Source organism: Oryza sativa, chromosome 6, assembly GCF_034140825.1.
Source record: "Oryza sativa Japonica Group chromosome 6, ASM3414082v1".
Classification (NCBI taxonomy): Eukaryota; Viridiplantae; Streptophyta; class Magnoliopsida; order Poales; family Poaceae; genus Oryza; species Oryza sativa.
In genome coordinates, this window is record NC_089040.1 from 4797606 (window position 1) to 4817500 (window position 19895).

Genomic DNA, 19895 nt, shown 5'->3' on the forward strand with positions numbered 1-19895 from the left:
TTTGACATAGATTTGGTAGCTTTTTAACAAAGTTGACTTACCGAAAGGATGGCATTTGATAAAGTCCAAAACCCTGTGGTGGGCGGTGGGCACGTGCCACCGGCGAGACGCCGACAATTGCAATGAAGCCACTAAGATGGAGGAGGACGGTGGACCGATGTTAATGAGGGGGACAAAGCAAGCTTATGGTTAGGAAACGACGACCGGTGGAGGCGGATCCGATGACGCAGAGCCACCGAGACAGGGAAGACAGCGGAGCGAGGGCACTCGCCACCGCCGGTTTAGGGAAGAAGGCCGGCACCATTGACCCCTTCTGGCCAGCTGACGAGGCCGAGTGGCGGTAGCGTGAGAGGACGTTGAGAGAAGGAGTAAGAAGGAAGGGGCCGGCTTCACGGTTTTGGTTGCCTAGCACGAATCTTAAAATAATCGAATGGTATAGAATTTACAAGATTTTGAGGCAGGTCTTTCAATCAAATGTTGCGAACACAATCCCATAGAAAATGCCCGAGAAATTAGCGACCAAAGGTTCTACACGTTCTATTGATCCAAGAGCTTGAGCACCATTGGGAGCCCGCACTTGGGCTGAAGCGTCAGCAAGTCGAGCGGCGCGTGCACGTACTCCGGTGAGACCTCGAAGGCGAAGCGCCGGAGGATCATGGCCAGCGTCGTCTTCGCCTCCATCATCGCGAAGTCCTGCCCGATGCACGACCTCTGCCCCAGCGAGAAGGCCAGCAGCGCGCCGGCGTGCGCCGCCGCCTTGTTCACGCCGCCGCGGAACCGGAGCGGGTCGAACTCGCCGGCGCCCGCGCCCCACACGTCCGCGTCGCGGTGCAGGATCGCCATCGGTATCATCGTCATCGTGCCCTTGGGCACCCGCACGCCGCCGAGCTCCGCGTCCGCCGTCGCCGTCCTCGCCATCAGGCTCACCGGCCCGTACAGCCGCAGCGTCTCGTACAGCACCATCGTCATCTGCGAATAAATTATCGTCAAACGCATGCTGTTCGTCGCCGGCCATCACCGTGCCAGCTTTGAGTTTCGTTGAGCTTTTTACCAGCTTGAGCTTGTTGAGAGCGTCGCCGTTGGGGAGCGCCTCCGTGTCGCCGCCGCCGCCGCATTCACGGAGGACCTCCTCGCGGAGGCGGTGCTGCCACTCGGGGTGCGTGCCGAGGAGGAACATGGCCCAGGTAAGGAGGTGCGAGGTGGTGTCGTGGCCGGCGAAGAAGAAGGTCTTGCACTCGTCGACGATCTCGTCCATGGTCATGCTCTTCTCGCCGCCGCTACCGCAGGCGTCCGTCGCGTTGGCCTCGAGCATCAGGCCGAGGAGGTCGTTGCCGTGTCCGCTGTCCTCCTTGGCGGCGGCGGCCTGGCGCTCGCGTATGATCGCCATGAGCGTGCCTCTCACCTTCTTGGCGAGATGTCGCCGGCGCAGGTTCGTCTTCGTCGGGATGTACTGGCTGCCCGGGAAGCGGGTGCTGTTGATGGCGGAGAAGGCGATGGACTGGAGCTCGCGCTGCGCGACGAACACCTCCTTCCCTTCCCTGTAGCTGCTGCCGAACGCCGTGTGCGAGATCACGTCGGCGGTCAGCTCCTGGAGCTGCCCCCCGACCTCCACCTGCACCCGCCGCTCGCCGTCGGCCGTGGCACGCGCCTCCCACTCCCGGATCACCTCCCGCGCGCAATCCGCCATCGTCTTGGCCATCATCTTGAGCTTGTCCATGGCGAACGCCGGGTGCACGACGCGACGGTGGCGCGCCCAGTCGTCGCCGCCGATGAAGATGAGGCCGTTGCCGATCAGCGCCAGGATGCTCGGCTCGGGCTCCGGCTTGCCGTACAGCCCCGTCCGGTCGGACAGGATCTGCTTCACCATGGCGTAGTCGCCGACGCAGAGCGCGGGCGTGGCGCCGCTCCACGAGACGAACACCTTGCCGTAGCGCGACATCCACGCGCGGTAGTGCGGCATCACGCGCGGGACGATGTCGTGGCAGCGCCGGTCGAGCACGTCGCCGCGCGTCGCGGCGCGCATCGCGTTCGCCTCGCCGTCGCTGCCGACGAAGAGCCGGTACGCCGGCCCGCGGATCCGCTGCCGACCGAACGCCCTCGCCACGGCGTACGGCCTCCACACCAGCTGCACCGCGCCGTCCACAGCCACGTCAAGACCACCAGAACCACCGCGGCGGCGACGGCGACGCCCGGCGCCGTCGATGACTCAACGGTCGCCATGCTTGGAGCGAGCTAGCTTGTGTTGCGTGATTATGGGAAGTCTATATAATACTCTCTTTCACATTATAAGAAGTTTTAGACATATTCATCTCTTGTCTATAGTCACTAACATCCATATGAATTTAGCTGAAACATATTCATGCATAAATCTATTCAAAAACTTGTATAATGTGAAACAAAGAAAATAATAATTATCAGTCACCAACAATATTTTTAAATAATCAAATTATTTAACATTATCATTATACTTTGCAAGTATCTTTGAAATATATTTTCTGAAATTGATTAAGAAATGACCGCCAAAATTTACTCGTCATTGATAAAAACCGATAAATATTTGTCAATGGTAACACTACAGAGGAGCTTTAGGATACAAATTATTGCTGGAGATGCTCTCTAATATCAATCTCTTGTCACATTGTGTTTGGGGTTTCGTGTATGAGGCCTTATGACAAACGGCGACGCCGAGGCAGCGGATGTGGAGATGTGTATCCTACTGCCTACTGGCGGCCTGTAAGCACAACCGCACAAGGCAACATGTTTGTCAAACAAAAATGGTTGGGAAATCACTCTCAGGTACAGTAATGTCGATGAAGTGTGAAGTGCACGATGCTACAAATGACTAAAGTATGAGATCATGCATGATCTATGCATATTAATTTCTGGATAGGGATTACTAAGGGCCCCTTTGAATCGTAGGAATGAAAAAACGTAGGATTCTAATTGGAATGTAAGTGTAAAACAGAGAATTGCAAAACACAGGAATAACTGTTTGATTGAATCGCAGGAAAAATGTAGGAATCGGATGAGAGATAGACATAGAGAAGTTTCCAAGAGGTTAGAGCTATTGCTAAATTTTCTCTAAAATCTAAATAGGATTGTTCATTCCATAGGAATTTCAAAGGATACGATATGATTCAATCCTTCGTTTTAAATGGTTTCATAGGAAATTTTCCTTTAGTACTCGAAGGACTCAAATATTTCAAAATTTCCATATTTTTTCTCCAAATGAAAAGACCCTAAATTTACCCGCTCATTTTAATTTCTTCTAGAAGAAAAAAGATGCACATGGCCGGCCGCCGGCCGGCCCATATGTTAAATGTTTCTGTCTAGTACTAGGATGACTTAACATTGTCAAAATATACTTTTCTGTTTAATTGTTGGGTGTTTAGTGGCTAGTGACTTTCTTGTCTTCTTGTCTCTATTCTTTCCTACTTATAATGGATTAATGGATGAATACATACCCCCCCCCCCTAAACGGTATGGTTATTTAAAAACTTTCTATATAAATCTTTTTAGAATATTGTTTAATATGATGTTTTAACTTTGTGATAGTTAATTTGTTTGTTTATATTCTCGAATAATTATTACAAATTATTTATCTGTTTATCATTTCCATTTCATTCAGCTTAAGAAATAAAACTAGTATGATGCCCCATGTATTTTTGTAGCTAGATCTATTGAAGTTTATATTATTAAATCTATATGGTCATAACTCCTAACTGATTTTTTTTTCTCGTTCAATGGAACAGTCTTGCTATTTGCTAATCGGCTTATTTTCTTTTCTTGGCTGTCAGTCACAAAAACTTGCTCAATATTGGAAAGTGCAGCTTTAGTACAAAAGTACTACCAATTTTAGTTTATTTTGATTTTAATATCCTGCATTAACTAAGATAAATATAAATAGCTATGTTTTCTTTTCCGAAAAACGATGCATGTGCATACACCCTGATCCCTATGGGAACCTTTGATAAGCCGATCCGATATATCTTAAAATTAACAAAATCACCATGGATGTCTCGTTGTTAGACCATAATTTGTATTTCGGCGGGTAAGATTCAATTCACACCACCTCCCTGCATGGAAAATAGAGCGATCAATTAGCGTGTGATTAGTTAAGTATTAGCTTTTAAAAAAATCAATATGATTTTTTAAAGCAACTTTCGTATATTTTTTTTTAAAAAAATGTATCGTTTAGCAATTTGAAAAGTGTGCGTGTGGAAAACGAGGAGAGTGAGTTGGGAACTCAATCAAATGAACTCAAATTTCATGTTATAGCTAGTATATACTCTTTCCAAGTTGCAAACTAAGTCTTTGCTTGCTCAGTATATAACATGATGCAAAACGTAGAAAATTAAAGATGGCGTGATGCATGCCGGGGGTGGCTGAATTCGAACGGGTCTTTTTTTTTAATAATAGAATATAGTATCCCGGTTTTTACTCAAAAAAGCCACAACCAATTATTACATAATAGCGTTCGAGAAAAGGTGTGAATCTAAAAATGGAGCACACCATAAAAGATAACGGATAAACCAAACTAACAATGGGAGAACACATTTATTGTAGTCTATTTGTGAATCTCCATCCATAATTGGTAAAAAGTTGCATAACCGTAGTCTCCAGCTTACGACGTGCAACTTTCAGGAACTCCTTATTTTCATCACACCTTTATAGTTGTGCCCACGTTCGGAGCAAGTGGGTTGCCCTGAAAATGATCTGCATGTAAGAAATTGATGGTGATTTATTAAAAACCATATCATTCCTACTCAGTCATATCACCCAACAAATGACAGCAGCTCCAACAAGTATTAGTTTACTCTTTTTTTTATCAACTCCCAAAAGCCAACCATCAAAAATATGTGATATACTAGAAGGGAGATTGAAACCAAAAGAGAATTGAACTGCTCTCCATATGAATTTCAAAAAATGGCAGTCCATAAAGAGATGTTGAATAGTCTTATTCTTCATGCAAAAACAACGTCTCAAGCTACCATTCCAATTCCGCTTCGCCAAATTATTCTTAGTTAACACAACCCTTTAGGCATACCTCATGAAAATCTTAATCTTAAATAGCATCTTAAGCTTCCAAATACACTTATTCCTCTCAATATAGCCATTATTCCAAATACACTTATTCGAACTGGTCTTTTATAATTGATATGTTTCCAGATTGATTTGAATTTGATGTACAACAAATGCTTGAGGGATAAGATAGTGGTACACTGGTACTACCACCTCCTTACAGCTCATCTAAAGAGCAGGAAATAAATTAAATAAAAAACTCAAAACTTATCACTGCCTCGTTTATTCGTGTAAACCTGTGCTTGACTGCGCTTGATTTAGACTGTTAACAAACCAAGTATCGTGTACGTATTTGCTTAATTCTACCCCCGTCCTCAATGTTTGACGTTGGTCAGTACTACAAAATAAGTACATTGAGAGAAGTCATGAGTAGGGATGAAACTGATTCAGATACTTTCCGTCCGTCGTACTATTTTTCAGATTCGGATAGTTTCGGTCAGAATTATCCGAAAATTCTTGCATTCGGAAACGAATTCGGATATTTTTTTTCTCGGAAACGAAAACGAAAACAGTAAGGGTACTATCCGTCGGAATCGGAAAACGGTCGGAAATTATCCGGAATTTTTTTCGGATATCCGCAGAAATTGAGCAAATTATATAAAAAAACATGTATATATACATAACTTTTTCATACGGAATCATATGAAGACAAACTTTATATCAACACTGTAGAGCTCGATGAGATCTACAACTTTATTATTGACTATTTTATTATTTGAGGTCATTTATGGGTCTAAATATTCATTATAATATACCATATTAATTTTTACGAAATCTCATATCTACAATTCAACGACATCTGATGGAGATGTATTCCATATCAAAGTTGTAGAGCTCAACGGGATTTACCACTTTGTAGTTTATAACATTTGTATTTGAAAGAATTTAAAGTATAATACAAACATTACAAGTTTCGAAAATGTGAAGTAAAATAAATAAAATCTCCAATTTATACAATGGTAAATAAGTTATACATATAGTAAAAGGTTTTGGGAATAGAAAATGATAATCATATTTGCATATGGATCTCTTAGAGGAAGAGCCATGAAAATCGATTTTCACATACGGTTGTGGGACCGTCTATAAAATTGACGATATAAATGTTGGAGATGTTGAACTAAAATAATAAGCGATATCTCTTCCTTTATCAAGAAACTCAATTTGAGGGGTTTTTTATATACCAGTAAATATTCGCTACTGTATTCGTTCCGTCTCGTATTCGCTCCGTATCTGTATTCGATAATATTCGATTTTATTTCTGTATCCGAGTTTTCGATTCCGATTCCGAAAAAAAATATAAAAACGAATATGATAAAGCTAGTTTCCGTCCGTTTCCGATCCGTTTTCATCCCTAGTCATGAGGATCCAGCCACTCACTGTAGTATAGACTCATGAGTCATTGTAATGCTAACCTACAGGAACCACAAGAGTGTACAGCTCCCTCCGTCTCTTAATATAAGAGATTTTGACATTTTGCTTTTACTGTTTGACCACTCGTTTTATTTAAAAAATTTATACAAATATAAAAAACGAAAAGTTGTACTTAAAGTACTTTGGATAATAAAGTAAGTCAAAAAAATAAATAATAATTCTAAATTTTTTTTGAATAAGATGAATGGTCAAACAGTGCAAGCAAAATATTAAAATCCCCTATATTAGGGAATAGAGGGAGTAAAAGGTTGGCTTGGTTTACAACCATTAGTTGCCACAACAAAATCAAAACCATGTCACACTTCGTTACAATAGTGTTTGTTCCATTGTTATGAATATAAATAGCAACATATACGTGCATTGCAACGGGAAGAAGCCAAAGAAATAAATATAATTAGCAATGTACCCGTGTGCTTTTTTCTCGAACGCGCAAAAGGATTGTACGTCAATATATTTGAAGATAAGAATATATTACCCGTGTGCTGCAATGGAAAGAAATAAAGGACAAAGATATAGTATGATTGACAGCGACAAATGGTCGAGTGACAAGTTAGGCATAGACGTGTAAGTATAGATATGGACATTCAATGACACATGAAGATGGTGGCATATATGGAATCAGGACCCTCTGACTTTGGGCAGGGAAAGGCACAGTTTTTTTAGTCTTGTGCTACAGTTAACTTTTGAACTTTCAATTGTATTATAATGAGTTAACTCAAGCATTTGAACGAGCCGAGGTGAGTTCCTTGTAACTTACGTCTGGTTTAGTTTCTAACTTTTTCTTCAAACTTTCAACTTTTCCATTACATTAAAACTTTCCTACACATAAATTTCCAATTTTTCCGTCACAACGTTTCAATTTCAATCAAATTTTCAATTTTGACGTGAACTAAACACACCTTACATGAGTCAAACCAAGCTAACTGTTAGCTTCAAAATATTTTACGAGGTAAGCCGAGTTGGAACAAATCAACTGAATATTGGCCGAATGCTGAGTAGCCACTCCAGAAATTTTAGTCATCAGTCAACAAAATCAAGAATTCCTTCCACTCCACAAAATGCCGTGTCAAAACTACAGGGAATTCGATTACACTCAACAAAGTCACAAATTGCATCAACAGCAATGTTAGAGCCATATGATTCTGTATAAACTAGTAGCAACTTTTATGCAAGGAACCTTTTGCCCCCAACCTGCTCGATCCTGCTCCCCTCACCTCATCAATGCTAAGGCAGCTCTGATCACACGGACTTGTAAATCACAGTGTCCACAACAACAATGCCATCTTGGAACAACAAAACTGTATATCTCCGAACAAATGCTACGAGATTTTTCGACGGTCGAGGTGTCAAACGTTTGATCTTCTCAGAGGCATCGGTGATTCACCCGTCCTTGAGCTGAACACCGATCTTGGGTATTGTGAATCGCCCATGAACTCCTGCAAATTTAGTTGCTTTGTTAAGTTGAAAGATTTGTTCGATTTGTTTGAGTAGCTGTGTGTTCAGTCGAATGTTTTTTTTAAAGGTTGTGTTAAATTGAAGGGTAGTTTTATCATTCTTAAGAAGGTACCTATAGGTACCATATTTTCAAGTGTAAAATTTGATACCTCTAGATACTAAGTACTCTCCCCATCCCATAAAAATATAATCTAGTATTAGATGTGACACATCATAGTACTATGAATTTAAACATACCTCTATCCAGATTTATTGTAATAGAATATGTCACATCATATCCAGATTCGTTTTTTTCTTTTGGACGGAGGGAGTATCTCGGTATAAAAAAAATTAATGTAAAATTTAGGTACCTCAAAATACTTTCTCAAGAATCTTAAAATTCCTCTGAATTGAAAGAATTTAGGGGAGGAAGAAAGGTTAGTCCAGTTACTGCTGCTTGTGAGCGCGAGGGGGTGCTGAGGAGGGACGAGCTGTACAAGCCGCCGCCAACGCCGCCTCTGATGGCGCCGCAGAACTGCATGTTGTCCTCGCCGAGCGCGCGAAGCCGGTTGAGCTCCGGGAGCACGGCGGAGCCGAGGTCGGGCCTGTCCTTGCGGCGGAGCTCGCAGCAGCGGAGCGCCATCTCGGCGAGGCACTGCGCCTCCTCGACGGGCCAGTCGGGGACGGCCGGGTCGAGCATGTCGGCGAGCGCGCCGCGCTCCATGGCGCGGCCGACGTGGTGGGTGAGCCCCATCGGCGGCTTGGCCGTGATGATCTGGAGCAGCATCACGCCCAGCGAGTACACGTCCGACTTGACGCCGAGCATCCCCGTCTGCTGGTACTCCGGGTCGATGTAGCAGAACGTCCCCGCCGTCGACGTCATCCGGTACTGCGTCACGTTGTCGGCGACGTTCGGCGGCACGAGCCGCGCCAGCCCGACGTCGCTGATCTTGCTGACGTAGTTGCGGTCGAGGAGGATGTTGCCGGGCTTGAGGTCGCGGTGCACCAGCGGCTCCGGCTTCGTCTGGTGGAGGAACAGGAGGCCCGTGGCGATCTCCGCGGCGATGCGGAACCGGTGCTGCCACGGGATCACCGGCCCGCCGCCGCCGCCGCCGCCGCCGCCGCGCCGGAACAGGCAGTCGTCGAGGCTGCCGTTCGCCATGTACTCGTACACGAGGCAGCCGTACTCCGGGCAGGCGCCGAGGAGGAGCACCATGTTCGGGTGGCGGATGCAGCTGAGCACCTCCACCTCTTGCTGGAACTGCGACCTCCCCTGCGCCGCGTCGGGGCGGAGCACCTTGATGGCGACCGCCGTGTGGTCGAGGTGGCCCTTGTACACCGGGCCGTAGCCGCCCTCGCCGATCTTGCGCGCGTCGTTGAAACGATCGGTGGCGTGCTCGATCTCCTCGATGCTGTAGCGGCGGTAGCGGATCTCGTGCGACATGCCGCCGCCGCCGCCGCCGCGGTTCTTGCGGTCCTCGGCCTCCTTGAGGAGCTTCTTCTCCGCGGTGATCCGCTTCTGCACCTCGAGCTCGGCGATCCGCTGCGACGCCTCCGCGGCGTCCATGGCGGCCTTCGCCTTGGCCTTCTCCCGCTCGATCAGCGCCATCGCCGACTCCTCCGTCAGCCTCGCGTCGTGCGTCCTCTGCTCCTCCTCCGCCTTCCACCGCTGCAGCTCCATCGCCTTCTGCTTCGCGTTCAGCGCCTCCTTGCACGCCGTGCTGTACATGTCCATGGTCTGCTTCAGCTCCAGCCGAAGCCTCTTCATCTCCGTCTCCACGTCGTCCTGCGCGCAAGCAATTCGTCGAACATGTCATGAGCAATGATCGAGGTGGTGGCAATGGCGTGATCGAGCTCAGCTCACCATGCCGATGGAGCAGAAGGAGGAGGTGCTGCTCTGGGAGAAGGAGGTGTGGTCGTTGCCGCCGAAGGAGTCTCCGCCCCACGGCGTGCGCGACGTCTCGAAGCTGTGGTCGTAGCTTTCGGCCGAGGCGGCGGACAGGCGCGCCGGGACGGGGTTGTGCTCGACGCTGCGGCGGCCGGAGCTGACGAACGAGATGTCGGCGGAGTCCGGCATGGAGAGGTGGCTGAGGTCGGCGTACGACTTGCGCGTGGCACCGCCCATCGGGCCGCGCGCGAACGGCGAGCGGATGTAGCTGTCCACCTTGGGCGTCTCCAGGTGGTCGTGGCCCCTCGACGACGACGACCACTTCTGCGGCGTGGGCGCCATCGCCGTCGCCGGCTCGGGCTTCGCCGCGGCGGCCGCCATGTTCTGGATCTGCGACCGGAGCGGCGACACGCGCGGCGCCTGGCGGGTGGAGTTCCGCACCGACGACACCTTCCCCTTGTTGATGACGTACACCGTGCAGAAGTCCGGCGCGCCCTTGGAGATGGTGGTCGGGATGTCGGCCTTGAACCTGAACCCGCCCCTCGCCGTGGCGCCGACGACGAGCTTCTCGATGGCGGCGACCGCGCAGAACTCGGTGATGGACTTGGCCACGTCGTGGTCGTCGAGCAGCACGTCCTTGCACTGGATCTGCACGCACGCACGCACACACCCGCGAGCGCGAAGATGGAAGGATCAGTGTGGCTGCCGCATTTGATCGAACACCTTGAACGCCACTTACGTCTTTGCGCGTGCAGAAGCAGCGGAAAGTGCGGTAGAGATCCCTCATGTGCGGGTCCGTCGGCTGCTTGAAGCCGGAGGCGTCCTCCACTCCACCTGCACCATATCGACAGGATCATAGTACATCAGTTTCCTGATTTCCTCCAAAGAAATGGGAATTTATTAAGGTCCAAATACAAAGGAGAACACTCCAATCAGGGTTCACAAATCCAGTAGAATCCGGTTCGGAACTTTTCGGATCGGGTCGAAAACGCAAACCACTCGATTTTTTGGTGGAGTTATAAAAAAGCAAACTGAATTTTAAATTTTTGATAAAAATTTTATGTGGACTTCATCGGTTTTGGTAGGTTTATCAACAGATTATGTGAAATCCAATGATACTGCTCATGAGCAGATTTTGATCTAAAGTCAGAATTTTGAACCCTGGCTTTAATACGGACGTCCGACCAACAGCTAAAGTTCAACATTTAAAACATTTGATCAAGTGAGTTATGAATATTTTTTAAAGAAAAACATATATCATGAGCCATGAACCAACATACACTAAATAGTTATGATTTTTTTTTGAAAAAAAGTTATTTCAGTATGTAAGTTAAATTCGACCTATGGTTTGGAAAAATTGCAAATTAGGCTCTAAATAGTCATATTAGTATTTTAAAACTTTGTATGCGTCAAATTTAAACTCATATGTTCGTTATATATTTTTCTGATGGAATTCGTGAAGCGATATATCACGTATCGATTCATCTTGTTAGGTCTTTCTGAAACAAATTTGTGACTATCTTAATGTGATAAAATAAGAAACGAGGAATATCTCCAAAGGAGAAAAAAACTTTCTCAATTCTTCCTTAAAACTAATTGTACTACAAATATATATGTAAGCTATATATATATCTAAGTGACTTGCCTGAGGTGCCTTTGGTGTTGACATGGACGAGCACGATGATCTGGCCCTTTTGGACAAGTGTGTCGATGGCCCACTTGAGGGCGTTCTGGCTGTTCTTGTCCTTGTCGATGCAGACGGCGACAAGCGGGTAGCTGGAGGTGTCCAAGTCTTTGCCGTCGTGATACCTCTCCATGGATCTCTCACTCTCTCTCTCTCTCTCGCTATCCAACCGACTCCTATATCTTCTAAGTGCTCTCTAATGGGGGGAGATTAAAGAAAGATTAGCTAAAATGGATACGCCGGTTTTGTTAGGTTTTTCCAAGCTCCTAGCAATGTTGTTTGTTCAGCTTAATTATACTCTGTCATTGCCTAAAGGGGAGGAAGGCAATGACAAGAGGGAGAGAGAGAGGGGAGAAAGCCAAGACCCAACCTGTTTTGCTCCCTTTTATTATCCTCTATTATTAAGTGTTGCCTATATTTGGATGTGGTGGTGATTAGTCTAGCCATGTGTGTTCATTTGTGCTCGTGGCTAATTTTATGGGTGAACGATGAATCCGGCCTTCTTGTTTTAGCTTACAAGATAGAAAGAGGGCAATACATGGTGATAAAAGAGGGATCAAACTAATAAATATCAGTCAAAGTAGTCCTTTTCTTTATATCTCGTAGGGTCGAAATTGAACTCACGTATTAATCTACATTATCATTTTTTTATATTGTTTGGATAACATACAAGACATGAAAGGAAGAGACATCCCCTCGAGAGAAAAAAAAAACTATCGCCACGTATATCCTTATCTGTTTGAAGAAATTTCTAAGCGTGAGGAACATTTTCTTGCGGCATGTGCTTGCACGTACTGCTATGGATGGTCGTGCAAGATAAGGTCCCAACTCCCAATAGTATGAAATTATTAGGGTTTATCAACTGGTCATTTTGTTCTTCTATTATCTATAAGTCAGTTTTTGGACAGTTTAAATTGTTTTAAACTTCATACATAAGCAATTTTAATGCTGCCACTCGCGTTGTTGAGCATGAAACGTACGCGGCTCTGCCACTCTTAGCACCACCTCCATCCTCACGATGACGAGCCCCACCAGTCACAACCTTTTTTAGTTTTCCCTCTTATCTTTCTTCATGATGTTATCGTCACCTATGTGGCTATGTTCAAACTCCGAAGCTTTATCCCCGACCAACCTCTCCTTCCCAGTCTTCGATTGAGCGAGACGCCAGATCCACCGATGTTGCCCATCATCTCCTAATCACATGGCCGCTCTTGTTCCAGCAACCTCCGTTGGCGTTGATGCCACCTCGCGCCCACCCATTTCCACCACATGGCCCTCCATCTAAAGCTGCTCTCATCTCTCTCTACTCCCCTCCTAACACTCATTAGCCCAAAACCAAATCCCGCGAAGCTTACTAAGGTTTGCGTGCTACCGGCATCGTGGGCTCTCTGAGGAAGCCATCCTATCATCGTTGGCTACTCCTAGAATTAGGAAGGAGTTAGGTCCCCTATCCCATCCAGGGTCATCAATGAGAAGAAAGAGGAGACACCAGAAACAAAAATGAAGGAGGTCAAAGCTGAAAGATATGTCGGAGGAGGGCTGATCGTCACCTCACTGGATTGAAGGGAGAGAATATTGAACCTCAGCTGTCGGCATGTCCATAAGGAGGAGGTTAAGGTTGGTTGTCATGTTGGAAGAGTTTTAATTGCCGCCTCGCTGGATTGAAGGAAGTTGTTTGTGCGTCGCTTTACTGGCGAGGAGGTCAAAGCGGGAGCAATACATGAGTACTCGCAGTTGTCGCATCCAACTAGAGGGAGTGCCAAAGAGGATATCAAGGTCATCCGGCATAGCTACGTATGGGAGGTAATCAATTGCGTCAGTATCTCAGGAGCTATAAAGAGGACTCCACATACGCCACTACCTTTAATGGGAGCTATAACAATATTGATTGTTTTTGTAACATAGGTTTTATGGAGGAATACAAGGCATATGGGTTATTAATGGGTCCTGGACTAAAGATCAAGGTGAATGTTGTTTCTTGTCACTTCGGGGTGGTTGCCGAGTCATTCACGAGTCACTTTCCTCCCCCGCCCCCACCCGTGAAAATAGTTACGGCCTTACCCTGGCAAATACGTGGGGTAAAATTTCTACTCTGCCCTTGTCACCGTAGGGTACCCGCCGGGTCCCTACCCCTAACGAGGAAATTACACCCCCTAGTTAGTCCTCCATACCATCCTGCTCATCTCTCACACTCATTCAGCTGGAGGTTAAAAACAATTACTTGGTTGTTCGATTTAAAACCAACGGAATTCATTCAGTCAACTGAGATTGGGGAAAGGGAAAATATGAATCGACTGATGTACAGCAGTACGGTATATGCAAAAAAGCGAGCAGAAGGCAAAATCACTACGAGAAAAATAGGCAGCCGAGGACGAGTATAACTGCACGAGCTATGTACATGTACCCTTTGGCTCTAATATTATATTGAGTTATATGCATCAGTCAAGTCGATCTGAAAGCTTAAGTTGGGCCGAGTTTAGTTCCAAACTATTTCTTCAAACTTTCAACTTTTCCATCACATCAAAACTTTCGTACACACACAAATTTCCAACTTTTCTATCACATTATTTCAATTTTTACCAAACTTTCAATTTTGATGTGAACTAAGCACACCCGTTGATGAGGGAAGATGGATAACTGACTAGAGAAAAAGGGCAGCCGAGGACGAGCACGACTGCACGAGCTACGTCTTGCCTAAAATTCGTACGTGTGTACATCCTACTCGCCAAGTCCACCAATAATGACGCTGTTTAGATCTTTCAAAATGGTAAAAGTTTTGCTATTTTGTAGCACTTTTTGCCATTTTAGATCCAAACACTAGTAGCAAAAGTTGGCAGTTTGGCATTTGGCATTTGCTAATCCATAGTAGCAAATTGTGCCAAAAAGTGCTTTGGGATCACTCCCTCTCTCTTTCTCTCTCTCACTTTAGTGCTAAAATGGCAAAACTTTAACATGCATCTAAACACCAACTAGTATTTTGCAATTGTAAAACTTTTGCCACCAAAACTTTTACCATTTGTTATTCCAAATGGATCTAAACAGGCCCAATGTCACAATTTCCAGGCCCAACCCGCCCAATCATATCTACCCACCCACGCGCCGCGCCGATGCAACAACTCCCCCCCACGTGCCCAGCGCCACCGCCGTATAAATTCCGCGTCCCCCGCAACCCCAGCCCGCACACCCGCCGCCACACACACACGCACTCCGGCGATGGCGCACGTCGCCGTGGTCACCTTCCCCTTCAGCTCCCACGCCGCCGTGCTCCTCTCCTTCGCGCGGGCGCTCGCGGCCGCCTCGCCCGCGTCCACCTTCTCCTTCCTCTCCACCGCCGCCTCCTTCGCGCACCTGCGGAAGACCGCCGCGGCGGGGGACCTCCTCCCGGGGAACATGAGGTTCGTGGAGGTCGCCGACGGGGCGCCGCCGCCCGACGCGCCGCCGCCGCGGCGGATGGCGGTGTTCATGGAGGCCGCGGAGGCCGGCGGGGTCGTGGAGGCCGGGCTCGAGGCGGCGCGCGCCGCGGCGGGGGGTGTCGCGGTGAGCTGCGTGGTCGGGGACGCGTTCGTGTGGATGGCGGCGGACGCGGCGGCGAAGGTTGGGGCCAGGTGGGTGCCGGTGTGGACGGGCGCGTCCAGCGCGCTCGTCGCGCACCTCCGCACCGACGCGCTCCGCGACGACGTCGGCGACGAGGGTACGCGCATTTCTCGCCGGAGTTGGGTGTGGGTTTTTTTTTTGCGATTGAGTTGATGTGACTTCACGTCCAGCCGCGAGCCGCGCCGACGAGCTGCTCACCTCGCATCCCGGCCTCGAGAGCTACCGGATCCGCGACCTCCCCGACGGCGTCGTCTCGGGCGACCTCAACTACGTCATCAACCTCCTGCTACACCGCATGGCGCAGCGCTTGCCGCGCGCCGCCACGGCCGTCGCGCTCAACACCTTCCCGGGACTCGACCCACCCACCGTCACCGCCGCCCTCACCGCCGTCCTCCCGACCTGCCTCCCGCTCGGCCCCTACCACCTCCTCGCCACCGCGCCAGCCAACGACGACGACCCCAACGGCTGCCTCGCCTGGCTCGACCGCCACGCGCCGCGCACCGTCGCGTACGTCAGCTTCGGCACCGTCGCGTCGCCGCGCCCGGACGAGCTGCGCGAGCTCGCCGCGGGGCTCGAGGCCAGCGGCGCGCCGTTCCTCTGGTCCCTGAGGGAGGACTCATGGCCGCTGCTCCCGCCTGGCTTCCTGGAGCGCACCAAGCAGCACGCCGCGGCGGGGCTCGTCGTCCCGTGGGCGCCGCAGGTGGGCGTGCTGCGCCACGCGTCGGTGGGCGCGTTCGTGACGCACGCCGGGTGGGCGTCGGTGATGGAGGGCGCGTCGAGCGGCGTGCCCATGGCGTGCCGCCCCTTCTTCGGCGACCAGAGGACGAACGCGCGGTCGGTGTCCCACGTGTGGGGGTTCGGGACGGCGTTCGACGGGGCGATGACGCGCGGCGGCGTGGCCACGGCGGTGGCGTCGCTCGTCGGCGGGGAGGACGGGCGCCGGATGAGGGCGCGGGCGCAGGAGTTGCAGGCGAAGGTGGCGTCGGCGTTCGTCGAGCCCGACGGAAGCTGCAGGAAGAACTTCGCCAAGTTCGTCGAGATAATCTGTGCATCCTGAATTCGTGATCTTTGATGGTGTGCCTTGAAAAACTGTACTGTTTGTTAATTAATTTGCTTTTAATTCTTGGTGAGATTTCGGTGTTCTGTTGTACTGGTGATATTATTACGAAGTTCAAGGCTCATATAGCAACTATATTGCTCTTTCTAGTTGGCAAAATTTGCTATAGTACATGCGAAAAAGGCGTAATTAGCTGAGGTACACCGAGAAAACGTGAAACTGCTCGAGGACACTACAAAATATGTGAAATTTGCCATAGGACACCGAACGCATTATTTTATTATTTTCCGACTGAAAGTGGCGAGTATTTTTACGAAATGACAAGATTGCCCCTAATGGCAAGTATATTTTCTTCTTGTTGTTGTTGGTCTCTACCATGGCAGTTTCAGCGGTGAGGCGATGTGAGCAGAGGATGTCGTTGAGGGAGGCGAGGCGCGCGGCGAGCTCGGCGGCCTGGGTGCGAAGGACGGCATTCTCGGCGTCGACAACGAGGAGGCCCTGGGTGGTGAGGCTGAGCGCGGCGGCGACATGCGCGTTGTCGCGGCGGAGGTGTGCCACCTGTGAGGTGAGGTCATCGAGGTGGCTCTGCTTCCGCATCCGCAACCGCCGCACCGGCCACCGCTGACGACACCCCCCTCCCTCCCCGCCACCGCCGACACCGTGCTCTCCCCTCTCCCGCTTGAGGAAGCCATTAAGAACCAACCAATCGATGGGGAGGTGGACGGGCACGGCGTCACCACCAAACGCTCGGCACCGCCGCATGGCACCTAGCTGTGCACGCCGCCGCCTACCTTCCGCCTTTGCGCGCCCCGTGAGAGAGATATAGAGAGAGAGTGAAGAGAGAGAGAGAGGAAGAGGGGAAGGGGATGCGCCTAGCCACCGCACGCCGGCGCTTCCCCCCGTCGACCGCCCACGTCGGGCCGACCTCGCCGCATCGCGCGTTCCCGGTGAAGTCAACGGGAAGGGGAAAGAAGGAAAGAGAAGGGGCAATCCGGGCATTTAGAAAAGTATCTCACCTCTTTTAACCCGGAAATAATAAAATAATACGACCAGTGTCCTATGGCCAATTACACAATTTTTGCAGTGCCCTCGGGCAGTTTCATGTTTTCTCGGTATCCCCAGCTAATTACGCGTTTTTTGCGTGTCCTGTAGCAAATTTTGCCTTTCTAGTTACATCACCAAACTATTACCTCGGGTTGTCACCGTTTAAATAGTCACTCTCTATTTGTTATTATTGTGTCTGTTACTCCCTATAAATTTGGAGAAATATCTTGTGAAAACAATTTAAATGTTTGAAAACTCGTAAAATGCATACCCCAAAAGTTTTATAATTTCATGAAATGTGTAGATATGAAATACAATAATGCTTTAACTCGTATGTCCGGCGATAAAAATCGGACGCTGACCTAGTGTGTCCCGGTCCCACATAACTGCTCTCTCATCTTCTTTATCCAGCTAACTTTATCCTCATTTCCAACCATTCGTTTTCCTCTCTTCTCTCCCCATGCCTGTGCTAGCAAGCGACGAGGAGGTGGCGATGCCGGAGCAGAGGAGCGCGGTGGTGGTGCTGGTGCCGCCCGATCGACGCGGGTTCATCCCCCTCGCCGACTGGATCCGCGACCTCAGCGCCGCGTTCCCGCGCATCGACCTCGACAGCCTCGTTCCCCCAGCGCCGCAGCCGCATCCGCTGGTGGTGAGGGAGGAGCGGCCGTCGCCGTCGCTGGTGGCGGGGCTGACGGTGGAGGAGGCGAAGAAGGTGTTGCGGGCGACACAGATGGAGACAGCGCGGGCGAGGCGTCGGGCACGGGCACCGTGCCATATGCCGAGTTCCTCCGGCTCTGCTGTGACGCCTCCGGCGCGGAGTCCGGCGCCTCCGTCACGTGTGCGCTCGACGAGTCCGGATCCGTCATCGTGCTCGGCAAGACCGTCTTCCTCAGGCCCGAGATGGTCTGGAGGATTGTTGCACACCACATGTTATTTTGTTGCACAGTGTTCTTGTGATGTTGCAATCTGTCTTTTCTAAATGTTTCTTAAATCAGTACTGGATGTTGCATTTGATTTCTTTGGATGTTGCACATAATGTGTTTTGCTGTTGCAGTCAGTGTTCTTGAGTGTTGCATTCGATTGAAACATTTTCGATAAAGCGGTGAAACATTCTTCAGGGAAAGATAAAACATCAAGAAACAATTCATGTTGAAACATTTTTTTTTAGCAACGAAACATTGCAACATTTTTCAACATATAATGCAACATCGTTCGAAGATTTGCAAATAGTCACTCTCTATTTGTTATTATTGTGTCTGTTATTCCCTATAAGTTTAGAGAAATATCTCGTGAAAACAATTTAAATGTTTGAAAACTCGTAAAAATCATACCCAAAACTTTTATAATTTCATAAAATGCGTAGATATGAAATACTTTTTATCAAATCTTTAAGTCCAAACTCAACCTCATTTGAAGGAAACAAAAATGACAAATGTCAGGTGAACAAATACTAAAATCTGAAATTTAATTTGTTACTATTCACCTGACTTAGTATGATATAAACTGACGAGTAGATTACCACTTATTGCCGATGTAACAAATACTAAAATTTTGGAAATACTTTTGCAGGTTCTCAATACGCATGTACAGTCCAAGTTGTCAACACAACATAGATTCACCATAATGTGGCGCTTTCAGCTCCTACTTGAACCAAACCTGCATTAATTGCTGAAGCCAAACCATAATGTCGCGGTATTAGTAAAGCCAAACCATAATGTTTGGATGAATATACATAACAACTCTGTTCATAAATAAGAAATTTCACGGTTCTTGAAAAGCATCTCGAGATATCAAATTTTTTTAAAAAAATAATACTTAAAATTACTTAGTACCTGAAGATATCAAGTTTTATACTATATCCTCCCGGTATCTTAAATGTGCGTTCAGAAATACATGACATCCACATTTTTAGGCCGGTATATATGTACTGTAATGGGCTGGTTTCAGAGGGAAGGCTGATCGGCTTTGTGGGCCTATAATTGCATCCACATTTATTTGCAGCCCAGCGTAGAAGGGACAAAAATGGCTGGTCAGCTTTGAAAGCCATTTGATTCAATTTCAAGAAGTAGAAAGAGAAGTTTTAAAAACTAGAAAGGGAAGAGATCAAATAACCTAAGAAGAACCAAACAACTCCAGAAAGCATTTCTAGTCTTTTTATCACCCTTTTGTTGTACTACACCTATTCCAAAATATAAACATTTTTAGATTATTTAGTAGAGATTAAGGTTGATAAAAAAGTTTTTATTGCCACTCGATTAACGAGGAATAGATGAGTATGAGTGGATATGCGAGGGTAAGATGGGAAAAAAATCTAACAGGAAGTGGTTAATGGGATAAGTAATATAATTCTAGAAATCTTTATATCATGGAACAAAGTTTAAACCTTAGAAGTTCTATTTTGAAAGTAGTTGAAACATTTTTTGTCGTACTTTTAAAAAAATCACTTGAATTTTTAATTTAAAAAATCTATGTTCGAAACAAGCCTAATTTAAGTGAAATGAAACAGTTGTGGGACCAGGGAGGTTTTTCTTTTCTTTGTATTTTCGGTATTTTCGTTTAACGCGGTACCTTAGTCACTAATTACCTATCACTTTGACACGGTAAAAAGTCCGGTCTTTGGGCATACAACTATCCATCGATCACACACATGGTGTTAATATTTTTCGTCACGTCCCGTTTAA

At 47.8% G+C, this 19895-nt stretch overlaps 2 protein-coding genes and 2 pseudogenes across 4 annotated transcripts; 2 read left to right on the forward strand and 2 right to left on the reverse strand.

Moving 5' to 3' along the window:
• Positions 1-417: 417 nt before the first annotated feature.
• LOC4340370 (cytochrome P450 709B2-like) lies at positions 418-2271 on the reverse strand (annotated as a pseudogene).
• Positions 2272-7537: 5266 nt separating this feature from the next.
• On the reverse strand, positions 7538-11906 carry LOC4340371 (U-box domain-containing protein 52). Of its 3 annotated transcripts, XM_015787955.3 has the most exons (5): positions 11481-11906; positions 10575-10669; positions 9812-10483; positions 8399-9733; positions 7538-7949 (listed from the first exon to the last, which is right to left on the reverse strand). In XM_015787955.3, exons 1-5 carry the CDS (start codon positions 11650-11652, stop codon positions 7860-7862), a joined length of 2364 nt encoding a protein of 787 aa, XP_015643441.1. In that variant the 5' UTR covers positions 11653-11906; the 3' UTR covers positions 7538-7859. The 3 variants fall into 3 exon arrangements, with proteins under 3 accessions (XP_015643441.1, XP_015643440.1, XP_015643439.1); XM_015787954.3 differs by having other exon boundaries at positions 9812-10669; positions 11481-11905; XM_015787953.3 differs by lacking the exon at positions 7538-7949 and having other exon boundaries at positions 8191-9733; positions 9812-10669; positions 11481-11905.
• Positions 11907-14697: 2791 nt separating this feature from the next.
• On the forward strand, positions 14698-16305 carry LOC4340373 (anthocyanidin 3-O-glucosyltransferase). Its single transcript, XM_015787956.3, has 2 exons — positions 14698-15210; positions 15284-16305. Exons 1-2 carry the CDS (start codon positions 14733-14735, stop codon positions 16168-16170), a joined length of 1365 nt encoding a protein of 454 aa, XP_015643442.1. The 5' UTR covers positions 14698-14732; the 3' UTR covers positions 16171-16305.
• Positions 16306-17645: 1340 nt separating this feature from the next.
• LOC107277994 (calcium uniporter protein 3, mitochondrial-like) lies at positions 17646-18264 on the forward strand (annotated as a pseudogene).
• The last annotated feature ends 1631 nt before the right edge of the window (positions 18265-19895 follow it).

Excerpts from the sequence above, each read along its gene's own strand:
- LOC4340371 (XM_015787953.3), bottom strand. The coding sequence starts at position 11,652 with ATGGAGAGGTATCACGACGGCAAAGACTTGGACACCTCCAGCTACCCG. Across the intron at positions 10,670-11,480 it reads CAACACCAAAGGCACCTCAG|GTGGAGTGGAGGACGCCTCC; the intron begins GCAAGTCACTTA and ends GATATGGTGCAG. Across the intron at positions 9,734-9,811 it reads CCTTCTGCTCCATCGGCATG|GACGACGTGGAGACGGAGAT; the intron begins GTGAGCTGAGCT and ends GCTTGCGCGCAG.
- LOC4340373 (XM_015787956.3), top strand. The coding sequence starts at position 14,733 with ATGGCGCACGTCGCCGTGGTCACCTTCCCCTTCAGCTCCCACGCCGCC. Across the intron at positions 15,211-15,283 it reads CGACGACGTCGGCGACGAGG|CCGCGAGCCGCGCCGACGAG; the intron begins GTACGCGCATTT and ends CTTCACGTCCAG.